General features: G+C 36.9%; 3 protein-coding genes across 6 annotated transcripts; 1 reads left to right on the top strand and 2 right to left on the bottom strand.

The window, feature by feature from the left end:
• Positions 1-543: 543 nt before the first annotated feature.
• On the bottom strand, positions 544-10,118 carry LOC306846935 (uncharacterized protein). Of its 2 annotated transcripts, none has more exons than XM_079380645.1 (7): positions 10,055-10,118; positions 8,611-8,861; positions 4,372-5,046; positions 4,101-4,189; positions 3,408-3,608; positions 3,260-3,329; positions 544-1,908 (listed from the first exon to the last, which is right to left on the bottom strand). In XM_079380645.1, the coding sequence occupies exons 2-7, from the start codon at positions 8,707-8,709 to the stop codon at positions 1,765-1,767; spliced, it is 1,278 nt and encodes a 425-aa protein (XP_079236771.1). In that variant the 5' UTR covers positions 8,710-8,861; positions 10,055-10,118; the 3' UTR covers positions 544-1,764. The 2 variants fall into 2 exon arrangements, with proteins under 2 accessions (XP_079236771.1, XP_079236770.1); XM_079380644.1 differs by having other exon boundaries at positions 9,940-10,105.
• Positions 10,119-11,749: 1,631 nt separating this feature from the next.
• Positions 11,750-22,782, top strand: LOC306846950 (ATP-binding cassette sub-family F member 1-like). 2 transcript variants are annotated; one of them, XM_079380671.1, is made up of 27 exons: positions 11,750-11,976; positions 12,467-12,513; positions 12,833-12,910; positions 13,241-13,373; positions 13,459-13,490; positions 13,635-13,745; positions 14,686-14,745; positions 14,999-15,100; positions 15,199-15,267; positions 15,858-15,935; positions 16,050-16,151; positions 16,517-16,639; positions 16,716-16,816; positions 16,933-17,018; positions 19,092-19,231; positions 19,321-19,469; positions 19,573-19,656; positions 19,904-20,028; positions 20,122-20,234; positions 20,318-20,489; positions 20,590-20,664; positions 20,758-20,828; positions 20,979-21,011; positions 21,112-21,280; positions 21,374-21,438; positions 21,532-21,604; positions 21,944-22,782. In XM_079380671.1, exons 1-27 carry the CDS (start codon positions 11,919-11,921, stop codon positions 22,108-22,110), a joined length of 2,616 nt encoding a protein of 871 aa, XP_079236797.1. In that variant the 5' UTR covers positions 11,750-11,918; the 3' UTR covers positions 22,111-22,782. The 2 variants fall into 2 exon arrangements, with proteins under 2 accessions (XP_079236797.1, XP_079236796.1); XM_079380670.1 differs by having other exon boundaries at positions 13,456-13,490.
• mrps18b (mitochondrial ribosomal protein S18B) lies at positions 22,774-25,059 on the bottom strand. 2 transcript variants are annotated; one of them, XM_079380673.1, is made up of 8 exons: positions 24,899-25,059; positions 24,423-24,508; positions 24,156-24,294; positions 23,979-24,076; positions 23,824-23,892; positions 23,680-23,746; positions 23,530-23,589; positions 22,774-23,417 (listed from the first exon to the last, which is right to left on the bottom strand). In XM_079380673.1, exons 2-8 carry the CDS (start codon positions 24,501-24,503, stop codon positions 23,212-23,214), a joined length of 720 nt encoding a protein of 239 aa, XP_079236799.1. In that variant the 5' UTR covers positions 24,504-24,508; positions 24,899-25,059; the 3' UTR covers positions 22,774-23,211. The 2 variants fall into 2 exon arrangements, with proteins under 2 accessions (XP_079236799.1, XP_079236798.1); XM_079380672.1 differs by lacking the exon at positions 24,899-25,059 and having other exon boundaries at positions 24,423-24,509.
• Between the last annotated feature and the right edge of the window lie 18 nt (positions 25,060-25,077).

The following is a 25,077-nucleotide window of genomic DNA, read 5'->3' as shown; positions in this document are numbered from 1 at the left end:
TACTGATCAAAATTACAGTAAAAACTATAAATGTATAAAACTTTATTAATTTTAAATTACTCTTTTCTATTTAAAAGATTTCAAAATGTTATTTATTCATGTGATGCAACACTGCCATTACACCAGTTTTCAGTCTCAGATACTTTAGAAATCATTCTAATATGCTGGTTTGCATTTTTTTTTTTTTTTTTTGCTGCATTATCAAAGTTGAAAACAGTTGTGCTACTTACTGTGGAAACAATGATCCATACTTAAACAGCATTTATTTAAAATGATATTTTTAAACTTACACATTACTCTCATTTGATCAAATGAATGCATCTTTAAAATAAAAAAACAATTTTGAAAGGCAGTGTACCATAATTAAACCGTATTCAAATAAGTATTCATACAAGTTCAAAGCCCTATTTGAACCTTTAAAAAAAATATATATATATATATATATTATGGAAAATGCCTTTATATGCAACAAAAATATTATTTTGCAGATAATTCAAATACCTAAATGGAAGTGGATAGAACAGAAGAACAGAGACCAAAAATATAAATGCCAGTATGCATTTATTTGTCACACAACATATTCAACACAGGTTTTTGGCTAATTAGCTTGGAAATCACCAGAACAATTATATTTTATATGGATCTGCTTTAACAGGTTCTGACCTTTCGGCTTTGAATTGCACAGATTGTGGAGTGATAGCGTTTCATGCTTTTATTGTCCATTTAAAAGCGCAAGATCTTGAGACAGATGTGTTCTGACTGCTTTGTGACACAGGATGTCCATTAAAGTGTTTGGTCTGTCTTACCAATAGAAGCTAGGGCAGCTGAACTATTCTAATGGTTGGAGAGCATGCGTTATCACACTACAGTCATTATTGAACTAAACTGACAAATTAACCTGGAGAAAAATAACCCATGCGTTGCTCTGCAAGTACACTTCTGAATATACTTCAATGGGAAAGAACTTGAAAGCATGTGTCTTTCAAATAAGAGTGCTTAATTTACATGGACGGCATGGCTAGACCAGTGCAGATTTGGCAATGCAATTATGCAGGGAGCTATACTGGCTGATAACTTCTACCATGTGACTTGCACATTGAAAACAATTCAAAGTCCAGACAGGAAACTAAACTCTCTACGCTCAAAGGCAGTTCCTGGCATCACTTAGGCAGCAACCCTAAAGACGTTCACTGCTACTAAATGAAACGGCTGGTTTTCATGTACCCTTCTCAATACCATTTAAACTAATGCAACTGATGAAAACTCCAATTAATATATAAATACAAAAAATATATCATTATTACAATGTAAGCTGATGAAGAATTAAATATCATCATGACCAATTCCTCTGCTGATCCGTTACTGTGAATGTGAGCTGAACCATCTTCACCTTTTTTCTGGCATGTGCTTTAAAAGCCAGTTTTACAGCCAAGCTGCCTGAATGTATTTACAGATATGAATTTACCTATAACGCACTGGGTCATCAAAACCTGTTAGTTAACCTCTTAGTTAGTAATGGCCTCATGTATTAGTCTGTTACGATCCAAACCAGTTTGGTGATATTCGAACAATGGAAATTAAAGTGCGCACAAAGAAGTTTGTTTCAAGTGAGAACAGTTTTAACTCATTTGTTCTTGTTCCTGCGGATTTCCCCCCAAAAAACTGGTTACCAATATCTCATTCACTCAACCCACACAATACAGCGCTGCATCTTTTTCAGTCTTTTTAAAGGTGTGACCAAACGCACCCAAGCTCTGGTCCTGCTCAGGCTCGGGTCTGTCGGAGGGAAGACAGCAGGAGTGGGAGCAGGTTGAGAGCGGGCCGGTGCTCCTGAATGCCCAGTGCCACCAGAGCCCCGGCCAGCATTGAGGTCACTTTGGGCAGCAAGGGAGGACGAGCCTCCATAACCTGCCAACATAGATAAAACACTAAGGTTAAACCAGAGATGACACAATAACATGTTGCTTTTCAATCAGAGGGCCTCAGCAGATGTCCAAGGGGGCCGCAGGATGGCTTAAAGGGATAACTCGCCCAAAAATGAACATTCTGTTATTTACTCACCCTCAGGCTGTTCCAAACCGGTTTTGAGTTTCACATAAAAGATGATATTTTGAAGAATGTTGGTAACCAAAGTTGCTGATATTATTTGATTTTTTACCATATTATGGAAGTAAACGGGACCAGCACCAAAATTCTTCAATTAATCAATTATTATTAATATATGAATAATCATACTCTAAATTAAAGTGTTAAAAAAAACTAAAGATGTAAATATTTATTTCCTCATCCTCAATAACTATTGCTTTTATTGAAATACAGTTCTTGAAACTTATGGAATCACAGAATGAAATTTGTCGAACTAATTGTTTGAAAAGAAGCTTTGTCATAAGTATCAATTTTATGTTGGCCTTCAAGGCAAAGAGCTTGAGAAATACTGCAGTTAAGTAAAAAGCATTAAAGGTTATAATACTTGTTATTTTTGGGTAGCTCTGACCACAGTAAAATCTCACTGATGTAAAATCTTGCTCCATATGTTCTGATTCTATCCAACTATAAAGACATTTTTCAGCTTTCAGTATCTCCTTTTTCCAAACAAGTCTACTACATTTTAAATTAAGGGTGGTACTTCAAGTTTAGGGAACTTCCACTCAAAATAACTTAAATCATTTCAAATAATAAGGCTGCACTACAAATAATCCTTATTTGTCTGCTTGTACTATTACATTTCCAAAGTAACCTTCCCAACACTGTCGGGAATATAATAAAAAGCTTGCTATCTCAATGTGACATTAGTCTTAAAAGATTATCTGTGACAAAATCTATTTTTAGTCTTCTAGCTGTGTTCTGTTCCTCCTGATTATTTCCTTTTTCTTTGTATTTCATTATATTAATATGAAAAAACAACAGACACTGCAGATGTGGTCTGCTACTATTATCTCCAAATCTCTTTCCTGGTTTTTCACACAGCGCTTTTAAACAAAACTGTCCCCCCTTTTTCACTCCAAATCCCCATAAGTTTACTGAAATAAATCTGGAAAATTCGGCTTTTATCTGCTCAAAATGAGGGAAAGCACTCTGAAATATCCATCAGTGTTAATGAGGGCAAACATTTTTAAACAGGAGTGTAATATGATTGAGAAATTTATTTTCACTGACACTTTCTTGGAAAATAATAAAAAACAATTTCTTATTTAATAAAAAAAAAAATATATAGAAAACAATGATATTCTGAAAAGATTTAGTTGCATGCAAACCTTACCTTTTCAACTTTATGCCGGTGTATTCGTCCATCAGAGCCAACATAGAAGGTGGAGAATGCATCGTATGTTCTGAACAGAAAAAAATTATTAAGATGACAAAGATGAGCACAGAGCAAGGTTTTGATAGGCTGTCACAGTATGTCTCACCTGTAGAGGTGGCTCTTGTCTTTCTTGTAGAAGAAGACCAGAATGTAGAGAAAGGGCAGGCCTTTGACTCTCCAGCGAGCTTTGATGGAGCCATCTTCTGGATGCTTGGTCAGCTTCAGCACTTCCAGCTGAGCCTCCGCATAGTAACACAGACACATCAATCGCCAAAGCGTCAGAATCAGCTGGTACGCTACACGACCCCTTTAGAGATAGAAGAACAGGCATTATACCAGTCAGCCGTGCTGTTTCAAATATACCGGTACTTTGATAACAAGCCAAAACCAGCCACTCAATGGTAGTTCTGACTCATTTTGGAACATGAGGGTCACTACTGTCACTGTGTAATTAGCAAACAAAGCCACCAATCATTTGTTTTCCTCAAAACATTTTTAGATCAAATCTTGAAACATTTTGCTTACAAGAATGTTTTTTTTTTTGCATTTGAAAACATTTTTCTTGGTAAAACTTTTTTTTGACGTGCTTGCAAAAATTACAATTTGTAATTGTGTTGTTGACTTGTCTATAAGCAGTAAAGACAAGTTGTTATAATTTTCTGAGTTTACCACACCCATTTATTGTCAATATGTAACCAACGGAGTTTGAACAGCAACAGTCACAGAGGTTCACTGACAGCTAGTATAACCTACTTTCAGGACTAAAAACCAGTATAACATGCACCTAGAAACCCTTTACCTTGTTTTGGTGTTCAGAAGACCATTGATGAACTCAACATCTTCAGAGTATATGCTGTAGTCATGATTTTTCACAAAGAATCTGGGAAGCTGAAACACAATGTAGAACCTTAACAATTAGTCAAGATTACATTGCTATAACATTAATCAAAAATACAATCTGACAACAAAGGCATCAAATTTAATATCTCTAGCTGGAGGCTGTAGGACTTCTATTCATCAAGCATTTTTTCTACGAGTGGTCCATCTCATCCCCGTTAAACTCATCTTACCTCCACCCTCAGCTTTTCATGCATCAGGGCCAGTTTCTCCTCATTCTCCATGTCTCTCTGGCTGGAGCTCTTGTCCACCCTCTCAGTCTCAGCATGGCTGTAATGTGTGACATGAAGGGTCGGATCGAAGCTCTGCTCGTCCTGCCCCTTTCCTGCTTTATCCACAATCTCCGAAACAGACTCCATCCCGGGGCAGTGAAAGCAAAAGAAGCGAGATCCCAACGTAAAAGGCGCAGGGCATCCCTCGGTCTCAAACAGACTCCTGAAGGAGCCTCGCTCCGTCAGCTGGTTTTCCTCAGTCCCCACCTTTATGGTAATGCTAATATCATCCTCTCTGCTCCCATCAACAGTGGTTAAAGGAAAAAGCAAGTCAAAGTGTCTGTTGGGTCCCAAAGCAAGGAGCTCGCTTAGTTTGGCCGGCCCGAGAAAGGGCACTTCCACCACGATGTGCTGCTCATCTGTCTCTCCAGGTTTGAGCAGGACAGGCAAACTGATGGCCTCCTCCCATTCCTCCTCCTCTAGGCTGGCCGTTCGGTTCGGCTGGCATGCATGGTGGAAGGGTTGGGACAGGGATGGCTGTTTAATAGACAGGTAACGAAGACTGTTCGGAGGAGCCAAGGCCCATGATGCACTGCTCAGAGTCCTACAGTTGTCATTCAAGTGAAATTCGGTTGTCTGCAAATCAGACAGAATCCGATTAGAGATCAGACAAATCTAATTGGTCAAAGCATTTGATTAATTGAACATTTTTCTTTACACTTTGAAAATATTTGGGTGTACAGATCTTAAAGGGATAGGTTACCTAAAAATTAAAATTACCCCATGATTTACTCACCCTCAAGCTATCCTAGGTGTATAAGACTGTCTTCTTTCAGAAGAAAATAATCAGAGTTATATTAAAAAATGCCCTGGCTCTTCCAAGCTTTATATTGGCAATGAATGGTGGTAGATTTTGAAGTCCAATAAAGTGCATCCATCCCTCATAAAAAGTTCTCCATATGGCTCCGGGGGTGAATAAAGGCCTCCTGAAGCGAATCGATGCATTTGTGTAAGAAAAATGTACAAACCATAATCTCTTGTTTCTGCTAACTGTCGTACATGTGTTCACGAGTCATCATGTGGGTGATGTAGGCATAGTGCAAGGTTCGGTGAGAACAAAGTTTTGTTTACAGCAAAGGAAAACCAGTCTCCTCTTGGCATATATCGAAATCACCCATAATTTTTCTTTACAAATCCTTGTTTTGTACTTCTAATTTGTGACAGGTGTTTTGTTTTGCTCTCTCCTCTGCTTTCACATTCATCACTTCTCACTAGAGCTTACGCCAAAGTCCCTTTAAAGCAAGTCATGTCACTCGGCGGCCATCTTTGAAATGCCTCTCTGGCATGCATGCAAGTGCAGCTCCTATCTCTTTGGGGCAACATCAAATTCTCCAAAACTGTTCGCCAAGCTTAAGATTAAATTTCATATTTGAAATCACCATTGAAATCTGACAACAACTGTCTCATAAATATTGTTTATTTTGCTCAAATAGCATGGGGGGGGGGGGGTGGGGCAAAATGCATTCTCTAAGGCAGTGGTTCTCAATCTTCTTGCAGTGGCGTACCCCCTGGGGCATTTAACATTCTTCTGAGTACCCCCACTTAGACCGCAGTCACATCTTTGCCATTAAGGGACAATATCTGCCACCTTAAATTGATTTACAGGTGCATTTTTTACCTTTAGGCAATGTTTTTCTAGCCTTATTAATTGTATGTCATGTTTTATGTCATATTCTTACCATTCCATTAAGTGTATTATTAATACAATAAATAAAGCAACAAATGATGGCAAAACGAAGTGATACTTGTAGATTTAAAACTAAAACCGCCAGTAGGTGGTGGTAAGTCACCGTCTTAATTAGCGAGGCGTCACGTCATTAATTACCGAGGCGTCACGATTCGATCCGATTCCGATTCTGGGAGTCACGATCCGATTCCAGAATGATTCTTGATCTACATTTTGCCCCCGTTATTAATTAATTAGTTTACCGACTTGAGAATTTTAAAATCCTTACATTTACATATCCTTACAGAAGTACTTTTTAAAATAATAACAAATAAAAAAATAATTAAAACAGTTGTATGTTAAGAATTTTAAACTAATAGCCTATAACTTCAAAACATACTAGCAAGTAGCAAATAATAAAGAGCATAGAAACATATAACAAAAAACAAACAAAGAGTGCTTTCAGTATTTAAGATTATCTGAACGTTTTCCATTCAAGAACTGAGTGATTTTTCTTAATCTTTCCCTGCTTAAAAAAAACTAAACAATAGAAGCCTAATAGAAACAGTCACAGAAATTCTAATGGTTTCCATTAAAATACCATTTTAAGCCATTAGCTCTTTCCAGTAAAACCATTACAAAATTCCTTTTTGTAATGTGTTTTGGGCATTTTTCCAATAGGATTTAACATCCAACCAATAGAATCCATCTCATACCAGTAGACACCATCATAGTTTCCATTAAAACCAATACAATTCCCATTATATACATTAAATCCATTACATTTTCTATTGTGTTTTGGGCAGGGTTCTATTGTTTTTTTCAGCAGGGTTGTGTGCACTTGCTTGGCCATTTGTAGTTGATAAACAGGAAAGTGGGTTCAAGCGCCAGCAGAAAGCAGTGTAATGAAGTGGTCTTTAAGAGAAGCAGTCTATCAGCGGAAGTTTAAAATCAGCTCGTAAGTGTATTTACTTGTCTCAGTGTTTAGCGCATTTGCCGTTGCTAGGAAACGCTTATTTTGTTTACTAGGATGAGAGTTGCTGAAATCGCGTTTGGTCTCGTACTGTATCGTGTATCTTGTCAGTGTGTGCACTTGCTTGGCCATTTGTAGTTGATAAACAGGAAAGTGGGTCCAGCTGAATTGAAATGATCATTTGTTAGATTGGTATAATAAAGGTTATTATACCGCGGCAGCGGTCGCGGCAGTCGTCGTGTGAAGCCCTCTTAGTGTGAAGACCAAAGAGTGTAAAGACCATCGACTCTACCGTGCGACTCCACCGGGCAGGGACACCGGCAAGGGATAGTAGTAGCTTTTTATTTAATTTTTTCATTGATATGTTTATTATTGAAATGTTGTTGTTATATGCATGTGTTAATTTTATTTAATTTCTTTATTTTCTTAAATATGTGGGTAGATAGTATTTATAGAGTTGTAACTTTTTAGTTTTAGTTACTTTTTCTTATTTGTAAGTCGCTTTGGACAAAAGCGTCTGCTAAATGACAAAAGTAAAGTAAAAGTAAGTAAGTAAGTTGTTTTTTTTACTATGACATCATAGACAGCGGGAGATCTATTAAGCTGCATTCACACACGGATCTGTTTTGAAATATAAGAAGTAATGTGCTTTGTCCTGTCCATTTAATCCCTTAAAACATAACTGGCTGTGTTTACATAAATTTTTTCGTCATAAAACCATTTTGAGATGCAAATACATTAAACCACGGAGTCGCGCACAGCCGCATGCGCGAGCAGTCTACACAAACAAAGCGCACGTCAACATTTGAAATTGAAAGCAGCCTTCTGTTAGTGAGGTTCATGTTTTAAATATATAAGTCCACTGCATTCCAAACCACATAAATGATGACTTCGTAGAGCATTTGTAAGAAAAATACCGACGGGCGAGACCGCACACTTCAAGTGTAACATCAAACAAAGCGCGCGTCTGTCACAGCGCATCCTGTGCAATGAAGCTCGTGAATATCGTTGTAATTCGCTTCAACCTTTCCGAACTTTATGAACGATTATTTTACGGAAGGTTCGAGTGGAAGCAAGCAGAATACGGGTGTTTCTAAAGCAAACTCAGTGTCATCGCACATCTGGTTTAAAACTAAGCTCAGAATCGATCCAGAATCGTTGGAGAGAGAATCGCGATGCATCCATTTTTTCTCCCAACCCTATTTATTACCCCCCTAAGCCTTGAGGAACACTTTTTATGATGGATGGATGCACTTGTTCGGGCTTCAAAATCTCGACTCCCATTCACTGTCATTATAAAGCTCGGAAAAGCCAGGACATTTTTTAATACAACTCTGATTGTATTTGTCTGAAAGAAGAAAGTCATATACACCTAGAATGGCTTGAGGGTGAGTAAATCATGGGCTAATTTTAATTTTGGGGTGAGCTATCCCTTTAACCCTTATTTTCAAAATTATTTTTAAATAAATGTTTCATAGTAAAAAAGTTTTACAATGTGTACCTGACATAACTTCCAGCACTGTTTCGTCATCGGTTGCCTGCCACCATGGTTCCTGACACACCCCACCCAAAGAGAGACACCCCCTCTGCACACAGCCATTCAAGTCAGGGTGCTGAGGTGACCTCGATGGAGTCTCAGTAAGAGGACATCATCAAGCTACTCAAAGAGGACGAAACGTGAACTCTCCCATCCACCACTGCCTTTGATTACTCACTCATCCACAGAGAAACGTCTGTCCTTGAAAACCTAACCTAGGCCAAAAAAAACAACAACAAACATTTAAATCACACTAACAAGACCAGATGTTCAGATCTTCTTCGTTACATTTATGAATTTGGCAGACATATTTAAACAAAGCAACTCAATGCATTCAATGTCTAAATTGTATCTTTATTTTGTGATCAGTTTTGTTTCCAAGGAATCTAAGTCATGCCATTGCTCTACTAGTTAAACTTCACTAACAATCAAAAGTTTGAGGTTGATAAGATTTTTTTTGTTTGTTTTTAAAAGACGTCTCTTCATTTATTTGATCAAAAACAGAGTTAAATCAGTAATACTGTGAAACTATTTAAAATAACAGTTTTCTATTGTAATAGATTTTAAAATGTAATTTATTCCTGTATTACTTCAGTCTTCAGTGTATTTGTACATACAATATTTCTCTAATCTACGAGGCATCATTTCATTCAAACGCATGATAAAGCAATATATCACACACCTCCACCCTTTCTTTTTTTAGTGAGCTGCCTGCTCAGACAGCATTTTGGCCATCATAGGTGTGTGCAGCACATTTAGATGTCCAAAAAACGCTGTCTGAGCAGGCAGCTCACTAAAGAGTGAGTGGCAGCAACAAATGTGAGGCAGAACAGTGTCTCAAAATCTAGTGAATTACCAATATGAATAGCATTTAAATGAATAGCGTATAAATATGCACCTATGATGGCCGTGGTGCATTTCTGGACGCACAAAAATGCTAACAAGACTTTCATTCAGAAATATATAATAAAAAAAGAAAGATTAGATTAGAGAAATATTTTATGTTTACAGTAAGGCAGTGTTTACAGTGACCTGACACATGCACATCACGCTTTGGTCACACTTTACAAATCAACTTTCACTCGGAGCTGACAAATACTACCATTTCATTCCGAAACAAAGTAAACGATTAAAAAAACATAGGGCTTCTGCCGAAAGCGATCAAGAATCACAGGTGTCCTGTCTGATTAGGTGGGACAGATAAGTTAATAGTTAGTCTGTTAAGTCTTCATATCTATCCGTGCCAGTCATTTGTTAGTTGTCCTGCTTGTAAACATGAAATGCATAACTTACCTGTCCTCCTCACTGAATCTGATTAAATGTGCAGAGATGCGAGAGTGTGTACAAATCCGATTGACGCAAATTTCTCTGTGATTTAGAAAGAATATGAATCTGTTGTCAACCTTACACAAATGTCACTCTCCTTATGTCCTTGCCCAGCGCCAGTCTGCGTAACTGCGCATGCGTCCATCGCCTTCTAGAAGCGGGATCTGCCTACAGCGGCATCCAGCGGCGAACGTGACTAACTGCAAGACGCTTGCGCCCCTAATGAACCAGGACGGCCTTCTCTTTTCAAAATAAAAGTCTTAAACATCATGAAAGAGCCACGGGAGGGCTTAAATTAAATTAAATTAATTCATATTATATTATATTATATTAGGTCACACTTTTAAATCAATTAACAATATGTGTTTACTAAAAGGTCAGCATTTGGTTTATGGTAGTTGCTTGTAATATTGTGCAAGTTTTTATTTCTGCTATAGTAAGTGTGTGTAATAAAATGTAACAAGAACACTAAAATAAAATGTTATCTATATTAAATAATATTACATTATATTATATTATCTACAATAACAACTTTCAATTATTTTACAGTAGTTTTTTTTTAAACTACTACTATAGTGAGCACATGTAACTTAACATAGACACTAAAATAAAGTGTTACATTACAATGGTGGCCAAAATGATTAGAAAACTAGTATTTTCACCAGATGAAAAATGGTTTGAAGTTAATCTTTTTCTGTAGTGTGTCAGTAGGAAATAACAGTTTACATATCCAAACATTAATTTTGCCATTAATTGTAATAATCCAGTGATTTTTGTTTGCACGTGGGGTCTGACAACAGCCAGTGCTCCACACAGCGATTTGATCTGATCATCATCCAGTCCGTCTGGAATGACATGAAGAAACAGAACAAACTGAGACAGACTAAATCCAGAAGAACTGTGGCAACGTCTGCAAGACGCTTCTAGAAACCTACCTGCAAAGCTACCTGAAAAACTATACGCAAGTATAGGGCGAAAGCTGCTTTAAACGCAAAGGATGGTCACACCAAATGTAGATTTAATTTATAATAATTTGTTACATTTATATAGCACTTTCTGGGTACTCAAAGCGCTTTACATGGAAGTGGGGGAATCTCCTCATCCACCACCAATATGCAGCATCCACCTGGATGATGCAACAGCTTACTGGTGGAGAGGAGACAGAGTGATGCAGCCAATCAGTGTATGGGGATGATTAGGAGGCCATGATGGTCAGAGGCCAGTGGGCAAATTTTGGGATTTTTAATGACCACAGAGAGTCAGGACCTCAGTTTAACGTCTCATCCGAAAGATGGTGCTTTTTACAATAATGTGTCCCTGTCACTATACCGGGGCATTAGGACCCACACAGACCACAGGGTGAGCTGGCCTCACTAACACCTCTCTCAATAGCAACCTAGTTTTCACCAGACGTCTCCCATCCAGCTACTGACCAGGCTCAACCCTGCTTAGCTTCAGTGGGCACCCAGTCTTGGGCTGCAGGGTGATATAACTGCTGATATATTTAGTTAATAGAAGTTAATGGATAAACAAAATCTATTTATGACATTATTTTTGACTAGCAAAAGCCTAAAACTTTTAACAGTACTGTAGCTTTGCAGGTAGGTTTCATATAATTGTTTTATTTATTGGTATATTGATATATTTATGTATGTATATTCTATTCTATTCTATTCTATTATGTTACACTGTATTTCGACGGCTTTTTCTTTGAAATCACTCGGTTTAGGCAGCGCCCGTGCAATACCTTGGGCGGCCTGAGTGAGGGAGTGGCGCTGTCGCGAACCGAGCTCCCGGCGTTTAAGTGTCTGCAGCAGCGCGCGGATAGGCCGCATGTGGTGTGAGCTGCAGTGTGCTCGAGTGCTTTGTCAGCTGTGATACATCCCCGAGTCTCGTTTAACATACTTTATTTTCATTCCTTGTGACAGAAAAGGTTTAGTAGAAAAATGCCAAAGAAATCAAAAGAAGTCGTTGAGTGGGAGGGTGATGATGTACCACAAACAGGTAAGATTGTGCGTTTCTGTTACACCACAGTCTGTTACTACCGACAAGAATATGATTATTGAAAAAGTTAATTAATTTTTGACAGAGGTTGTGATTTATTATATTGTTGTTAGCCCATTAGCCTACGACTGAAGCGAGTTTATGGTGCGGAGTTTGATATTTCACTGGCATTGCATCATTTTGTCAGCCTGATATAATTTAAGACCATATTCGCTTTTTGATCCATGTTTCAACTGCTCAAGCTATGAATGCAATTATCGCGGTTGTTTCTAAATCTAGTGAGCTGCCTACCTAGACAGCATTTTTTGGGAACATGCCCGTGCTGCCCACATATGCTGTCTAGGTAGGCAGCTCACTAGGTTTATTGAGAAAGCTGTTGTTTTCAATTCTATACACAAACCTTTCTTTCTGTGGCATTGTCATACTGCTGTCAAATAGCGTGCATTTATGTGTACAAAAGTGCTTAACACAGTCATTTTTCTTTGTTTAGATAAACATGTCAAAAAAGGAAAGAAGGATAAGAAGGGGAAGAAGAGTGTAAGTTTTTATTTGTGTTAATTCATGACTGTGATTTGTTATAACTATCATTATGCTTGAAATCAAGAGTTCATTCAAGTGTGAACAAATGTAAAATATCTCAAATATTTTTATCTAAGCATTATATAATGTTTAATTTTTAGTTACCCCTATTAATATTTGTTTATTAATATTTCCTGGGTTGCACCAGCTCTAACAGAACCAAACGCAATTGCAAAAATTAGTTGTTAATAAATGCATTTTAAAACCCATACCTCTGACATCAGAATTGTTTTATGCATATTTCTGCATTTGTATGTTTTTATTTTTATCCTGATAGTTTTTTGAGGAGCTGGCATCAGATACTAAACCAGAAAACGTAGAACAGCCACCAGTGAATGAGGCACAAGGGAAAAAGGTGCGTTATTTTAATTAATTCCAATGTTTATAAATACATTCTATAAAGTAAAAAATATACACTTTATTTTAAGGTGTCCCTGTTACGGTGTAATTATACATTTCAGTACTGAGTATTAATTAATTACATGTACTTACTATATGGTTAGGGTTTGGCTTAGGGTTACTTGCATGTAATTATGCATAATGTATTGTTATTATAATAGTACATTTAACGTGTAACATGGAGACTTTAAAATAAAGTGTTACCATATATTTAATTAAATTTAAAGTACATTTATTTACAGTCAAATATGTTATGTTTTTGGATTGCTTTTTCGTTTGCTGTTAGCCTCAGAAGAAAAAGAAAGACAGGCGGAAAGGGAAACCAGGAGACGATGAGGATGATGATGAAGCAGAAGTCATGGAGCGCCTCAAGAAACTGTCAGTCCAGCCCAGTGATGAAGAGGAAGAAGAGGAAGAGGGTAATGTCATCAACTTGGTTTGTTCCAGTATGTCACACATCACACCACATATTGAACATCACGGTTTATTTTTATCTTGCAGTAGTTGCTCCAGTCAAAGGAGGAAAGAAAAACAAAGTGAGTTGCTTTGATATATTATGCGGTACTTCACTGGGATGCACTTTGTGGACAGAATTATTTTCCTCCTGCTGCACAGTGTATAGAACAGTGCAATTTAAGTGATGTGATCCGATCCATAGAGCTTTTAATTTTTTCTGTCAGGGTGGCAATATATTTGCTGCTCTGAGTCAAGGGCAAAGTGATGACGATGAAGAGAATGCAGGTGATGAAGAAGATGTTGATGATAAACCCCAAAGCAAGAAGAGCTCAAAGGTGCGTGCTTCCTGTTTCAGAGTCAGTCATTATGTATCAGCTTTAGTCTATATGTATAGACTTATATAAACATACATGAAATAGACATAAACAGTTTTATGGGAAATGAGTCGTCAATTTTATTTATATAATGCTTTATACAATCAGTGTGAGTATCACAGATGTTTTATATAACCATTTTAATATTTTACCCTCACTAGTTAGTTTTAAAAGTACAAATATGCCATGTAGGTTTTAAATTAATATTAAGCTATAAAATGAATTTGTAGCAAACAGGAACTAATTGAACAGCAAAATGCGGTTTAAAATAGATTTATATGGAGTATAAGAAGAAACTTTTGAAAAATAAGAATTTATAAAAATTGAAATTACTACTATACTGTTAAACTACTACTATTTTCTTGTAAAGAGAAATTGCATGGAAGACATTGTTTGTTAAATTCATATGTACATATTGTTTCAATAATTTTTAGTATCTGTACTATCACTGTTCGGGATATTATCTTTACAGCATCATCAGATTTCATACATCTAACCACAGTACGTATGTATCACACACCACATCCTCTCTAATATTGTGTTTATTCCTCTTTCAGTCCCATTCCAGCCATCCCTCATGTCCTCTCTCTCTCTTCATGACATTCCCAGTGGAATTCATTCCATTTGCATTCATTCATTTTTTTCCAGATCAGTGCCAGTATACTCACGGTTTAGTCATTAAAAGTGAAGTTTCTTAATGGAATCATATAATATTGGCACTCATCTGTCATCCGTCTTAATTCAGGGTTTTATAGTGCAAGGCTGATTCATATCATTTATCATTTCAAATCATTCCAGTAATTAAGATTGTAAAGGGAAGAACATATTGGGCTGCATTTTGAATGTTTCTACGTTCATAAGCACATGTGCCTGTTTCTGTATGTGTATGTATGTGATTCAGGAAGTTGAGAAGGTAACCAAGGGCAAGAAAAAAGATAAGCCTAAACCTAAAATTATAAAGGTGGGTACATGGGATTTTTTCTTTATATTCTTATCCACTATTTCCTTTCTTCCAAATTCACATCTTCTGTCTTTCTGCCACCTTGCCGTTTTTTTTTTCTTTATTGCTACATGACGGAAGTGCTTCGCTCATCATGGAAACTAACCCTTTTCTGTACATTACAGTCTGTCTTACTAACACTATGTCTGATTGGTGAGCAGTGCTCTGAGTTTTCCTCCAGGATCTTTGGTTTACTCTCTTCTCTCAAACACAGGAGGCCTCAGAGCATGAAAAAGATGAAGAGATGGAGAAGAAAGATGAGAATGAAAAGAAAGGAGGGAAGGGGGGCAAGAAAGCTGCTGCTGAACCCTCTAAGGTGTGTGGCTCATGTTTTGATGGATACGATTTGTTTTGAAAAGCCAGTAAAAGAAAAAGCAAGTGTGTGCAACCTAAAGGGCATCTTAATGTTGACAGGAGGAAGATGAAATTGAAGAGAAAGAACAAGAGAAGCCTCAGAAGAAAGGCAAGAAGGAACAACCCAAGGTCAGATTGATATTTTTATATGCTTATGTATGTATTTATGCATTAAAATGTGCAGAAATACTTTGTGATATGTAATCAGATGACAGAGTTGAGTAATATTACAGTTTCAAATGTTTTCTATTTGAATATATTTGAAAATGTAATTTATTTTTGTGATGCAAAGCTGAATTTTCAGCATCATTACTCCAGTCTTCCGTGTCACATGATCCTTCAGAAATTATTCTAAAATGTTGATTTGCTGCTCAAAAACGTTGTTATATTATCATCATCATCAATGTTGAAAGCTGTTGTGCTGCTTACTATTTTTGTAGAGTCCATGATACTTTTTCTTTGATGAATAAAAAGTTCAAAATATCAGTATTTATTTGAAATATAAATATTTTGTAACATTATAAAAGTCTTTACTGTCAATTTCTATTGATAAAAGTAATATATTTTTAAACTTGTTTTTTTTTTTTTTTTTATGCTTAATATCGGTTCTTCAGAAATAACTTTTTTTTTATTCCACAGAGAAAGTCAGCGCATGGTGAATGAAAATAAGTTTTGTAGTAAAATGTTCCAAGTTTTGTCAGTTTTTTTGTGATTTTTAGAAAGGGAAGCCTACTCGCCCTCCTCCTAGTGATGATGATGAAGAGGAGGAAAAAAGTGATGAAAATGACACCATGATGGTACAATAATTTTCAATTTTTGTATTCCTAATATTCATATTTTCCAAGTGTTCATTCATCCACTTTCTATCTCTTTGACTTTATTTTCTTGATATCCTGCTTCCTGTCCCGTAGAGTGCTGAGGATGTCCTCGCAGCTGAGCAGGCTAAAGAGAAACAAGAGAACGACCCCTTCGCTAATATGAGTAAAAAAGAGAAGAAGCAGCAAAAGAAAAGGGTAGCGCATGCAAATTTAGGATATTCTAATGCATTTTATAGAAGTGTTATTTATATATATTATTGTAGTATTTATTTATATTTTGAGTTGCTTTTTTAATGTATTCATTTTGAGATTTTAGTTTTCACGTTTTTATAATGTGCTTTTGTAATTTTTTTTTATTTCTTTTGGTCTTATTCAATGTAATTTAGTACTTCAACTTATTCGTAAGATTATTTGGTTGCAGTTAGTTTCCAAAGCAATGTTTCTAATCTTTAAAGTTTTCTAATCTAATATTTATATTTATATATTTTGAAATAACCAAAAAACAGTTTTAGTTGACAGTAACAACACTGATTGTAGACACTTCCTCTTGTGCTGTGCAGATGGAGTATGAGCGGCAGGTGGCTAGTGTACGAGCTCAGAACGCCATAGAGGGAGACTTCTCCGTCTCTCAGGCTGAGCTGTCCTCTCGACAGGCCATGCTGGAAAACGCTTCCGACATCAAGGTTAGACGATTGGGAGATGATTGAGACATTTGAAAACACTTAGTACGATGTACTCATTTCTGTTATATGTTTATAGTTGGAAAGATTCAGCATTTCAGCCCATGGTAAAGAGCTGTTTGTTAACGCAGACCTTCTGGTTGTTGCTGGGAGACGATACGGTCTGGTTGGACCAAATGGGTGGGTTGATGGTTTAAATTTGACACATTACTACATTGCACACAATATTTTGTTCAGTTTGGAAATGGTATGATAGTAAAACCTGTTTCCATACTCCTGTTTCCTGTTTGAATCAGGAAAGGGAAGACCACTCTACTAAAGCACATCGCCAACAGAGCTCTAAGCATTCCTCCCAATATTGATGTGCTGCTTTGTGAGCAAGGTACAGTATAACCCAGTGATATTTTAGTATAATCAAGATTATATTTTATTATAGATTTTATTATTATTTTTCTTTTTCTTTTTTAATCTTAGTTAATATTTTAGTAATTTCTTATTTTATACATGTAGAGATTTGGATTTATTCATTTTTATTTAATTTTTAGTTATGTCAGTACATCAGGTTAACCTAAACTAGATCAAATAAAATAAGTTTACTTTTTTTTTTTTTTTCAGTTAATGTTTCTTTTTTTATTCAAGTGACCAATGTTTTTATGGTTTTAGTTTTTGTTAGTAGCTGTAATAAACCTTTTTCTATCCTCACTATTTTAGCAGTCTATTTTGTATGGCTGCCCCCTAATAGTCAACCGAAATATCCACATTGGCAAAGTCATGCAGATCGATTTGTTCTTAACATGTGACCAGCTTTATATGAAGGGCTTTAAAAGAACTCGTAGGATATAGTGACCTACAGTTTAATTTTAAAGTGGCTCTGATAGAAAGGCTGCGTGCTCCGCTGACAGAGACTCGCGCTGTTTAATGTGTTTGAGATGTGATGTTTTCCTAAATGCATAACTTACATTTCACAGGTATATTCTCCATCTGTAAATGTTAGAAAAGCCATGTAAATATTTCCATTTTGCTATCAGAAGTGCATGAGCTTTTGCTTTGCGATTCTCTGCTAAACTTCACAGACTTCATTCAGAACGAGCGCCGCCGCACACATGCGTGCCAAACACGGAGCGCAATAACTATGACTCAAATATATATTTTGCTGAAATATTTGTAGTTGGAAAAAAAGTGACATGTAGAATTTTAAACCTCCTAGTAAGTGTATTTGTATGGTAGCACTAACTGTAATGTGGTAATCAAAACAGCTTTACTCAATTAGTCTACTTTTCTTTTCTTTTATTTTAATTTTTAGTTTAGTAAATTTAACTTCTGCTTTAAAAGCATTATTGTTGTTTTTAGATTGCAATGTTAGAATGTAATATGATTTTAACCCTTTTTTTGCACATAATATATGCCTAACATGGTTACATTCACTTTATTTGTTTAATCCAAATACAAAATACCGAGATATATACCGTATACCGCAAATCAGCCAAAACATACAGAGATATGAATTTTTGCTCCTATCGCCCAGCCCTAGCAAATCTTTAATGGCTGGTCTATGTGGTAGTACATCAGGCAGGACATCCAAACGCTCGCCTGTATCATTCATCGACCTCACAAATGGCTTATCATCTGAGATATGCAAGTATAAGCAACATGGCCGCTCAATCTAATGTTAACCTAGAGAAATGTGCGCTATTCAAATGTCTTTGTGGAGTGTGAAGCTGAACAGTAGCGCTTACTGCGTGACGGAGGCGCCGGTTCACTCACTTGCTCTCAAAATACTTATTTTTGCTTATAAGATTAATGAATCTTTTGAATTTGTAAAGACTTTATGTTTGTGTGCACTCACAATAACAACAAAACATTGCGCTTTTGTAAAATAATGAAAGCAAACGGGATGCGCTTTCTGCTGTCTCAGTCTCTGTGAACTTGAGCGCGTATAAATGCCTTACAGACATAAAAAATATGTATTTATAGAGAGCGAAATGTCTACTTTCAAATACACCAATTCAAATGGAAAACAAATAATCTCAGATTATGTCATTCGTATGAAACATGCATACAGGCACGTCCAATACTGTGGAGATGATGTGTCTGTGTCGCTGACTTCATCTCTTAGACCGAGAACAAAGAAAGCACTAGTTTATCAATAAATTATCAAACTGTTAATGCAGTCTCCTTGCTGTTTTTCTCTGACACGTATGTAATAATTTCTTCTGCCAGTGTGCTGTGGCAAGCTTTATGATTATTAGGCTGTGTAGGTAATTAAAGGCTCATTATTATGATTTAAATAGTTAATTAATAAACATCCGATTAGTCAACTAATGCTTCAAATGAACGACTACTAGTTGACCAGAAAAATCTTTAGTCGAGGGCGGCCCTACTATTTTGTCCAAGATATAATATGGTAAATCCAGCTGTGTGGATCCCTGACTTCTTTCTCTTTGTCGTTCCTCAGAGGTGGTGGCGGACGACACTCCTGCAGTTCAGGCGGTGCTGAAGGCCGACACGCGCAGACTGAAGCTCCTGGAGGAGGAACGGCAGCTACAGAGTCGGCTGGAGAAAGGAGACGACAGTGTGTCTCAGAGACTCGACAAGGTCAGATGAGAGCAGCTCGCTGAGGTCCTCTAAATACACTGATCCATGGAGTAGTGGAAGATAAATCTGTGTGTGTGTGTCATTCGCAGGTTTATGAGGAGTTGAGGGCGATTGGAGCAGCGGCAGCTGAGGCTAAAGCTCGTAGGATCTTGGCTGGTCTGTCTTTCACTTCAGAGATGCAGAACAGACCTACTAAGAAGTTCTCTGGTGGCTGGAGGATGAGAGTGTCCCTGGCTAGGTGGGCACAATGAGGAAAATGCTTTCATTTATTAAATAATTTTATGAGTGTAAAATAAAATCTGCTCTGACATGAGAAATGAGAAAAGTTGTCTTCTTTCCAGAGCACTGTTCATGGAGCCCACTCTGCTGATGTTGGATGAGCCCACTAACCACTTGGACCTTAATGCTGTCATCTGGCTTAACAAGTAATTACTCTTTCTTTAAGCAATACTATTAAGGAAACAAACCCATCTAGTTGATGCATTTACATTTCATGCTAATTATAAATAGCCTACTTGTAAATGTTCCCAGTTGGTGTTGTGTTTTGATTGTATTAAGGGGAGGTCACCTGTGTTTTTAATCTTGTTGCTGCCTGTTTAGTAGAAAATAAGTCGCACCTTTATGCTATATTCTTCTGACGAATCATCTCATATTTCATATTTTTTCCTTCAGCTACTTACAGAGCTGGAAGAAAACACTTCTAATTGTGTCCCACGACCAGAGTTTCTTAGATGACGTCTGTACCGATATCATTCACCTGGACAACCAGAAACTCTACTACTACAGGGGCAACTACCGTGAGTTTCGTTTCTGAACAGCAACACAGATTAAATCTTCTGAAAGACATTTAATCATCTTAATGTATTTTATGTTTGCTTGATGTCTCCTAGTGACGTTTAAGAAGATGTACGTACAGAAACAGAAAGAACTCCTGAAGCAGTATGAGAAACAAGAGAAAAAGCTCAAAGACCTGAAGGCTGGAGGAAAGTCCACCAAACAAGCTGTAAGTCCTTGACTTTTTCTTGATTTCTTCACAGTCCTAGTCTTCTCAAACCCTTCCACTCATTCTCCGTCATTCATTTTCAGGAGAAACAGACGAAAGAGGCCCTGACGAGGAAACAGCAGAAGTGTAAGAAGAGCCGCCAGGAGGAGGAGAGCCGTGAGGCCACAGAGCTCCTCAAGAGACCGAGAGAATATACCGTCAAATTCACCTTCCCCAACCCTCCACCGCTCTCACCGCCAATTCTCGGCCTGCACAGTAAGTCTTTTATGACTTTTGCTCATTGTAGCATCTTATTTTTATCAAATTTGTTGGGTGGTTGATGACCAGTTTGGTTTATTTTCTCTTTCACTCCCAGGTGTTGACTTTGGTTATGAAGGCCAGAAGCCTCTGTTCAAAAATGTGGACTTTGGTATAGACATGGAGTCCAGAAGTAAGTCACACATGTCTATAGAAATCATGACTAGTAGTTTAATTATGGTGAATAATATACACAAGAAAATGTTGTTCATTTTCTCTGTTTCAGTATGTATTGTTGGGCCCAATGGAGTTGGAAAAAGTACACTCCTCCTGCTTTTGACTGGAAAATTAAATCCTGTAAGTACCGGTTATCTTTAAGTATTCATATTTGCCAAAAAAAAAATGCTTTTATATTAATAAAAATCAGTATACACTCATTTTTTTTTCCTCATGCTTGTTGATTTGTTTCCTTCATGGTGTTAATTATGTGGATTTTTTTCATTTTAGAAAAAAGGAGAGATGAGAAAGAACCATCGATTGGTAGGGCAGATGTTTAAAATCATTCTTTTTTTATCATTGTTTTTATTTTACCTTAACCTGACTTTGGGTAATTGGTTCATTCTTCTGCCTGTGCCTGTAGAAAGTAGGTTTCTTCAACCAGCAGTATGCTGATCAGCTGAACATGGAGGAGTCTCCCACAGAGTACCTTCAGAGGAACTTCAACCTCCAATACCAGGATGCCAGGAAGTGCCTGGGTCGCTTTGGGTTAGAGAGCCACGCACATACCATCCAGATCTCCAAACTGTCTGGTAAGCACTATAGAAATGCAATCATGTGTGGTTTTCAAAGTCCTCTGTCCTTTTGTTGACTTTTTTTTCTGAATTGTCCTGTTTTTTTTTTAGGCGGTCAGAAAGCAAGAGTGGTATTTGCTGAACTTGCTTGTCGGCAACCTGACGTCCTCATCTTGGTAAGGAGTAAAGGTTTTAAATGTCTAAATAATTTAATTAAAATTAGTAGTTTCTTTATTAAAATTAACATTTCTTTCCGTGCAAATGTACAGGATGAGCCCACAAATAACTTGGACATTGAGTCGATTGATGCATTGTCAGAAGCCATCAATGAATACAAAGGAGGTATGTTTTATTTTCCCTTAAAATTATTGATCACAAATGCCATTCCTACGGTGGCCGAGAGACAACGCACGCGCTGCAAATTGGTTGTGTTGTGGATAGATGAAGATGTTTTCTTGATTTGCTGGTGCTATTTCTATGTGCATGTGTTTTCTGGAGTTGCAGCACATTGAGCTCTCTCGGCCACCGTACATTCCTTTTATTTGTTGTGGTAAATGATCTTGTGCGCATGTAAATCCATTCAGATGTTCTATAAGATTTCTAAACTATATACAATGATTATGATAGTGAACACCAGGGGGTAAAGTCTTTCTTTTTAACATTTAATTTGAATATTTTTAGCTGTGATAATCGTGAGCCATGATGCCAGGCTCATCACGGAGACTCAGTGCACGCTTTGGGTGGTTGAGCACCAGTTGATCGACCAGATTGATGGAGACTTTGAAGACTACAAGAGAGAAGTGCTGGAGGCTCTTGGAGAAACCCTGGTCAACAAGCCTAAAGAATGAACAATGGCTGGTATTAATAACAGGAGTGTCAAACTACATCACTGAAGGGATTTTTGTTGCATCTAAATTGCTCAGTTTTAAAGCTTCAATACTAAAATAAATTCCTCTTGTTAAATTGACAGATTATGCGGAGCACCTGCATGCAAACGGTGTAGGGTGATATACACAACTACAATACCAGGATGGGTTTTTCATGTCTTTTGCTTTTAAAACAGGTGAAGACCAATTCCAGATCAGTATTTTTACTTGCTGACAATTTATACATACAGTGCTCGTTCTTTAGTCATGATGTTTGACATTCTTGTATGATGCTTATATTCAGGCCATATCATTACCAGCTCTGTTCATCCATGTGATGCAATGCTATAAAGCATACTATGTGACTATAAAATGTGAACAGGTGGGGCTAGAAGTGTGCAGTTTGATAATGGTGTCTGATGCATCTATTTAGGATTAAACTGCCTTTTGAAAAATGAGTACTTGGGTTCAGGTCATTATGCTAAACCAGCTCCAAATTGTTTAATCTATATAAATGTTCAAACAGGGATGCTACCTGTATGGGATGCTCATCTGTCTTGAATTTTGAAATAAAATATCGACTAACTTGATTTGAATATAAAGTATGCATCCAAATATCATGGAAAAACAAATAAATAATTTTTTGCAACAGTCAAGTTTATTGGAGTTCATATATTATGCTTGTCTTGCATGGACAAAATGAATGGAAAATGCACATTTTCTTCTTGCTCATATAAGAACTGTTATGGAAACATAATTTGGATCAAACTTCCAACCGCTATTTAAATAGACCTTAGTCAGGGTAGCAAAATATGTAATTTCTGACAGGAATGAAATTGAGTTTGTGAGGGATAGAAGTACAGTGTGGCTAATGGGTTGTACTGCTCTTTAACAACATACCGATTTTTTTATTTGATGAAACATCTTTCCAAAAAGATTTCAGTAGACAAAACACCATGAATGAGTTTTAAAAATTACATGTGATTTAGGACCTGCCATTGTAAAGATTGTAAGTCTATTCCTAACAGCCTCGTTCTCATGTAAAATACATGGCATCTCCTCTAAGGTCTTTTAAATCAAGATTCAAACATCTGGTTTCAGGTAGTCTTTGTATATCCGCTTCACTCTTGCAAGTTCTCGCTCATCTGGTTTTAAGCTTCCATACCACTGATACCACAGTTCTCCAGAGCCGAGAGAAAATGGGGCAGGGGTTGATGCTACAGCACCATGAGTGTTTGAGTAGTCCTCTTTAGAGTAATCAACATGAGGTAACTGGGCAGAAAGTAAACCTTAAACGAAGGAAGAAAAAAAATCATATTAAAAAATGTATCATTTCTTTTCATAAAAGGACTTTGTTTGTGCACATTGGTACTTATAACAATAAAAAACAAGTCAACTTACCACAATCTCTAGCAGTTTCAATTGCCTTGTTAAGTAGTTTCTGTTGTTTCATACACACACCTGAGGAAACAATTGAAGAAGAGAAAAGTGTTGATCAGATCATGATCATTCGAGAAATGTGACACTTGAATGTATTAAGAAATTCATTACCGGTTCGAGTGGGATCATACACGATTCCTGTTTGAGGACTAACAAACTGCTGCAACAGGTTCACATTCTGCAGAGAAAAAGCGTGTTTATTAAACCAAATACATCGTCTTCACACAATAAAAAGATGACAATTGAAAAACAAACCCTGTAATGGACAATGATGTTTGGATCACGACAGATGGGACAAGGGTTGCCGCATATCTTATCACCTCTCTAGGACAAGACAATCATCCTCAATTCAGATTTAATGGGCTGGAAAAAAGTCATCTGAACAATCAATCAATCAAATATGTACTTACAATACAGGTCTTTCTTGTCTTTTGAGGAGGGATGCCCCCCTTATGGTTCCTCCTATAGTTAGACCACACAGGCTTTGATCCATAGCGCTCAATGTACTCTAAAGAGAGATTTGAGCAACATTAAACACTGTCTGAACCACAAGTAATACAGTCAATCATCTAATCAATCATATTTACCTTCACTTTCTAAGTATTCCCATGGTCTGTCTGAATATCTAGACAGTACCTCAGCTGAATCTGTGTCATCAGCTGATGATGATAAAGCACGAAACTTCAGACGCAGCACTGGAGCAGATATTTTCCAATCACGGATTCTCTGCAATACAAAACGCGTAAATGGTCCTTCATGTTGTTTGCACGCGAAATGAGTGGACAACAACATACATATTTATACATCCTGTATAAAAAACATCAATTAGAATATTTTATCTGTAACCAACCAACCTGTGCTTGAATATTTCGTTGTAAAATAAGAGGAAATGTGCGGGAGATAACTATTCCAATGCGTCGCAAGGAGGCTGCCATTTTGTCTTTGAATCAAAGGAAGTTGTTGAGAGGTTAAAGTGGACTGCGACGGAAGTGCGCGTTTATTCTTCTCACTTTTGCCATTTTAAGAGATTTAAAACAGTTTACCTAGCCAAATATTTCAGATAGAAATCAATGTAAAATGTATTTTTTAATGTGAAACGTTCCCTCGTGTTGGTCAGTTTACCAGCTGCATTTTGTTTTAGGAATATTACTTGTGGTTATATAAATTATCATTTAAATGAATGAATGGTTAATTTTAACCCACACTTTGACCATAATAGCGTTACAGTGATTTACATAAAGGCTGCATCTGCCTTACAATAGCTAGTTCTTGAATTTGCATAAGCGAATACGCCTTTGTTATTTTACAGTGATGTAGAGTAAATTCTTACGTTGTTTTATTTTAAAAAAAAATCCAACAAATTAATGATTATCTTTGCATAAAAAGCACGTAAAATAACCGGAAACCGGAGTGGGGGATGGGCTCGTCCTTGAACACACAGAAGAAGGTCGTTTCTAGAGGAGCGCGTGATCGTTGACGCCATTTTGTGTGGAAAGAAACGCGCGCGAG

This window comes from Barbus barbus (assembly GCF_936440315.1).
Source record: "Barbus barbus genome assembly, chromosome: 27".
Classification (NCBI taxonomy): Eukaryota; Metazoa; Chordata; class Actinopteri; order Cypriniformes; family Cyprinidae; genus Barbus; species Barbus barbus.
The sequence above is the reverse complement of the archived record's forward strand: the minus strand, read 5'-3'. Positions and strand labels throughout refer to the sequence as shown.

Bases quoted from the DNA above. Each gene is read 5' to 3' on its own strand.
- LOC306846935 (XM_079380645.1), bottom strand. From the start codon at position 8,709: ATGGCTGTGTGCAGAGGGGGTGTCTCTCTTTGGGTGGGGTGTGTCAGG. The intron at 4,190-4,371 runs GTAAGATGAGTT...ATTGTGTTTCAG, and splicing joins ATGAAAAGCTGAGGGTGGAG to CTTCCCAGATTCTTTGTGAA. The intron at 1,909-3,259 runs GTAAGGTTTGCA...CTATGTTGGCAG, and splicing joins ACCGGCATAAAGTTGAAAAG to GTTATGGAGGCTCGTCCTCC.
- LOC306846950 (XM_079380670.1), top strand. From the start codon at position 11,919: ATGCCAAAGAAATCAAAAGAAGTCGTTGAGTGGGAGGGTGATGATGTA. The intron at 12,911-13,240 runs GTGCGTTATTTT...GTTTGCTGTTAG, and splicing joins ATGAGGCACAAGGGAAAAAG to CCTCAGAAGAAAAAGAAAGA. The intron at 21,281-21,373 runs GTAAGCACTATA...TTTTTTTTTTAG, and splicing joins CCAGATCTCCAAACTGTCTG to GCGGTCAGAAAGCAAGAGTG.
- mrps18b (XM_079380673.1), bottom strand. From the start codon at position 24,503: ATGGCAGCCTCCTTGCGACGCATTGGAATAGTTATCTCCCGCACATTT. The intron at 23,747-23,823 runs GTTTGTTTTTCA...TTTTCTCTGCAG, and splicing joins ACATCATTGTCCATTACAGG to AATGTGAACCTGTTGCAGCA. The intron at 23,418-23,529 runs GTAAGTTGACTT...CCTTCGTTTAAG, and splicing joins TGAAACTGCTAGAGATTGTG to GTTTACTTTCTGCCCAGTTA.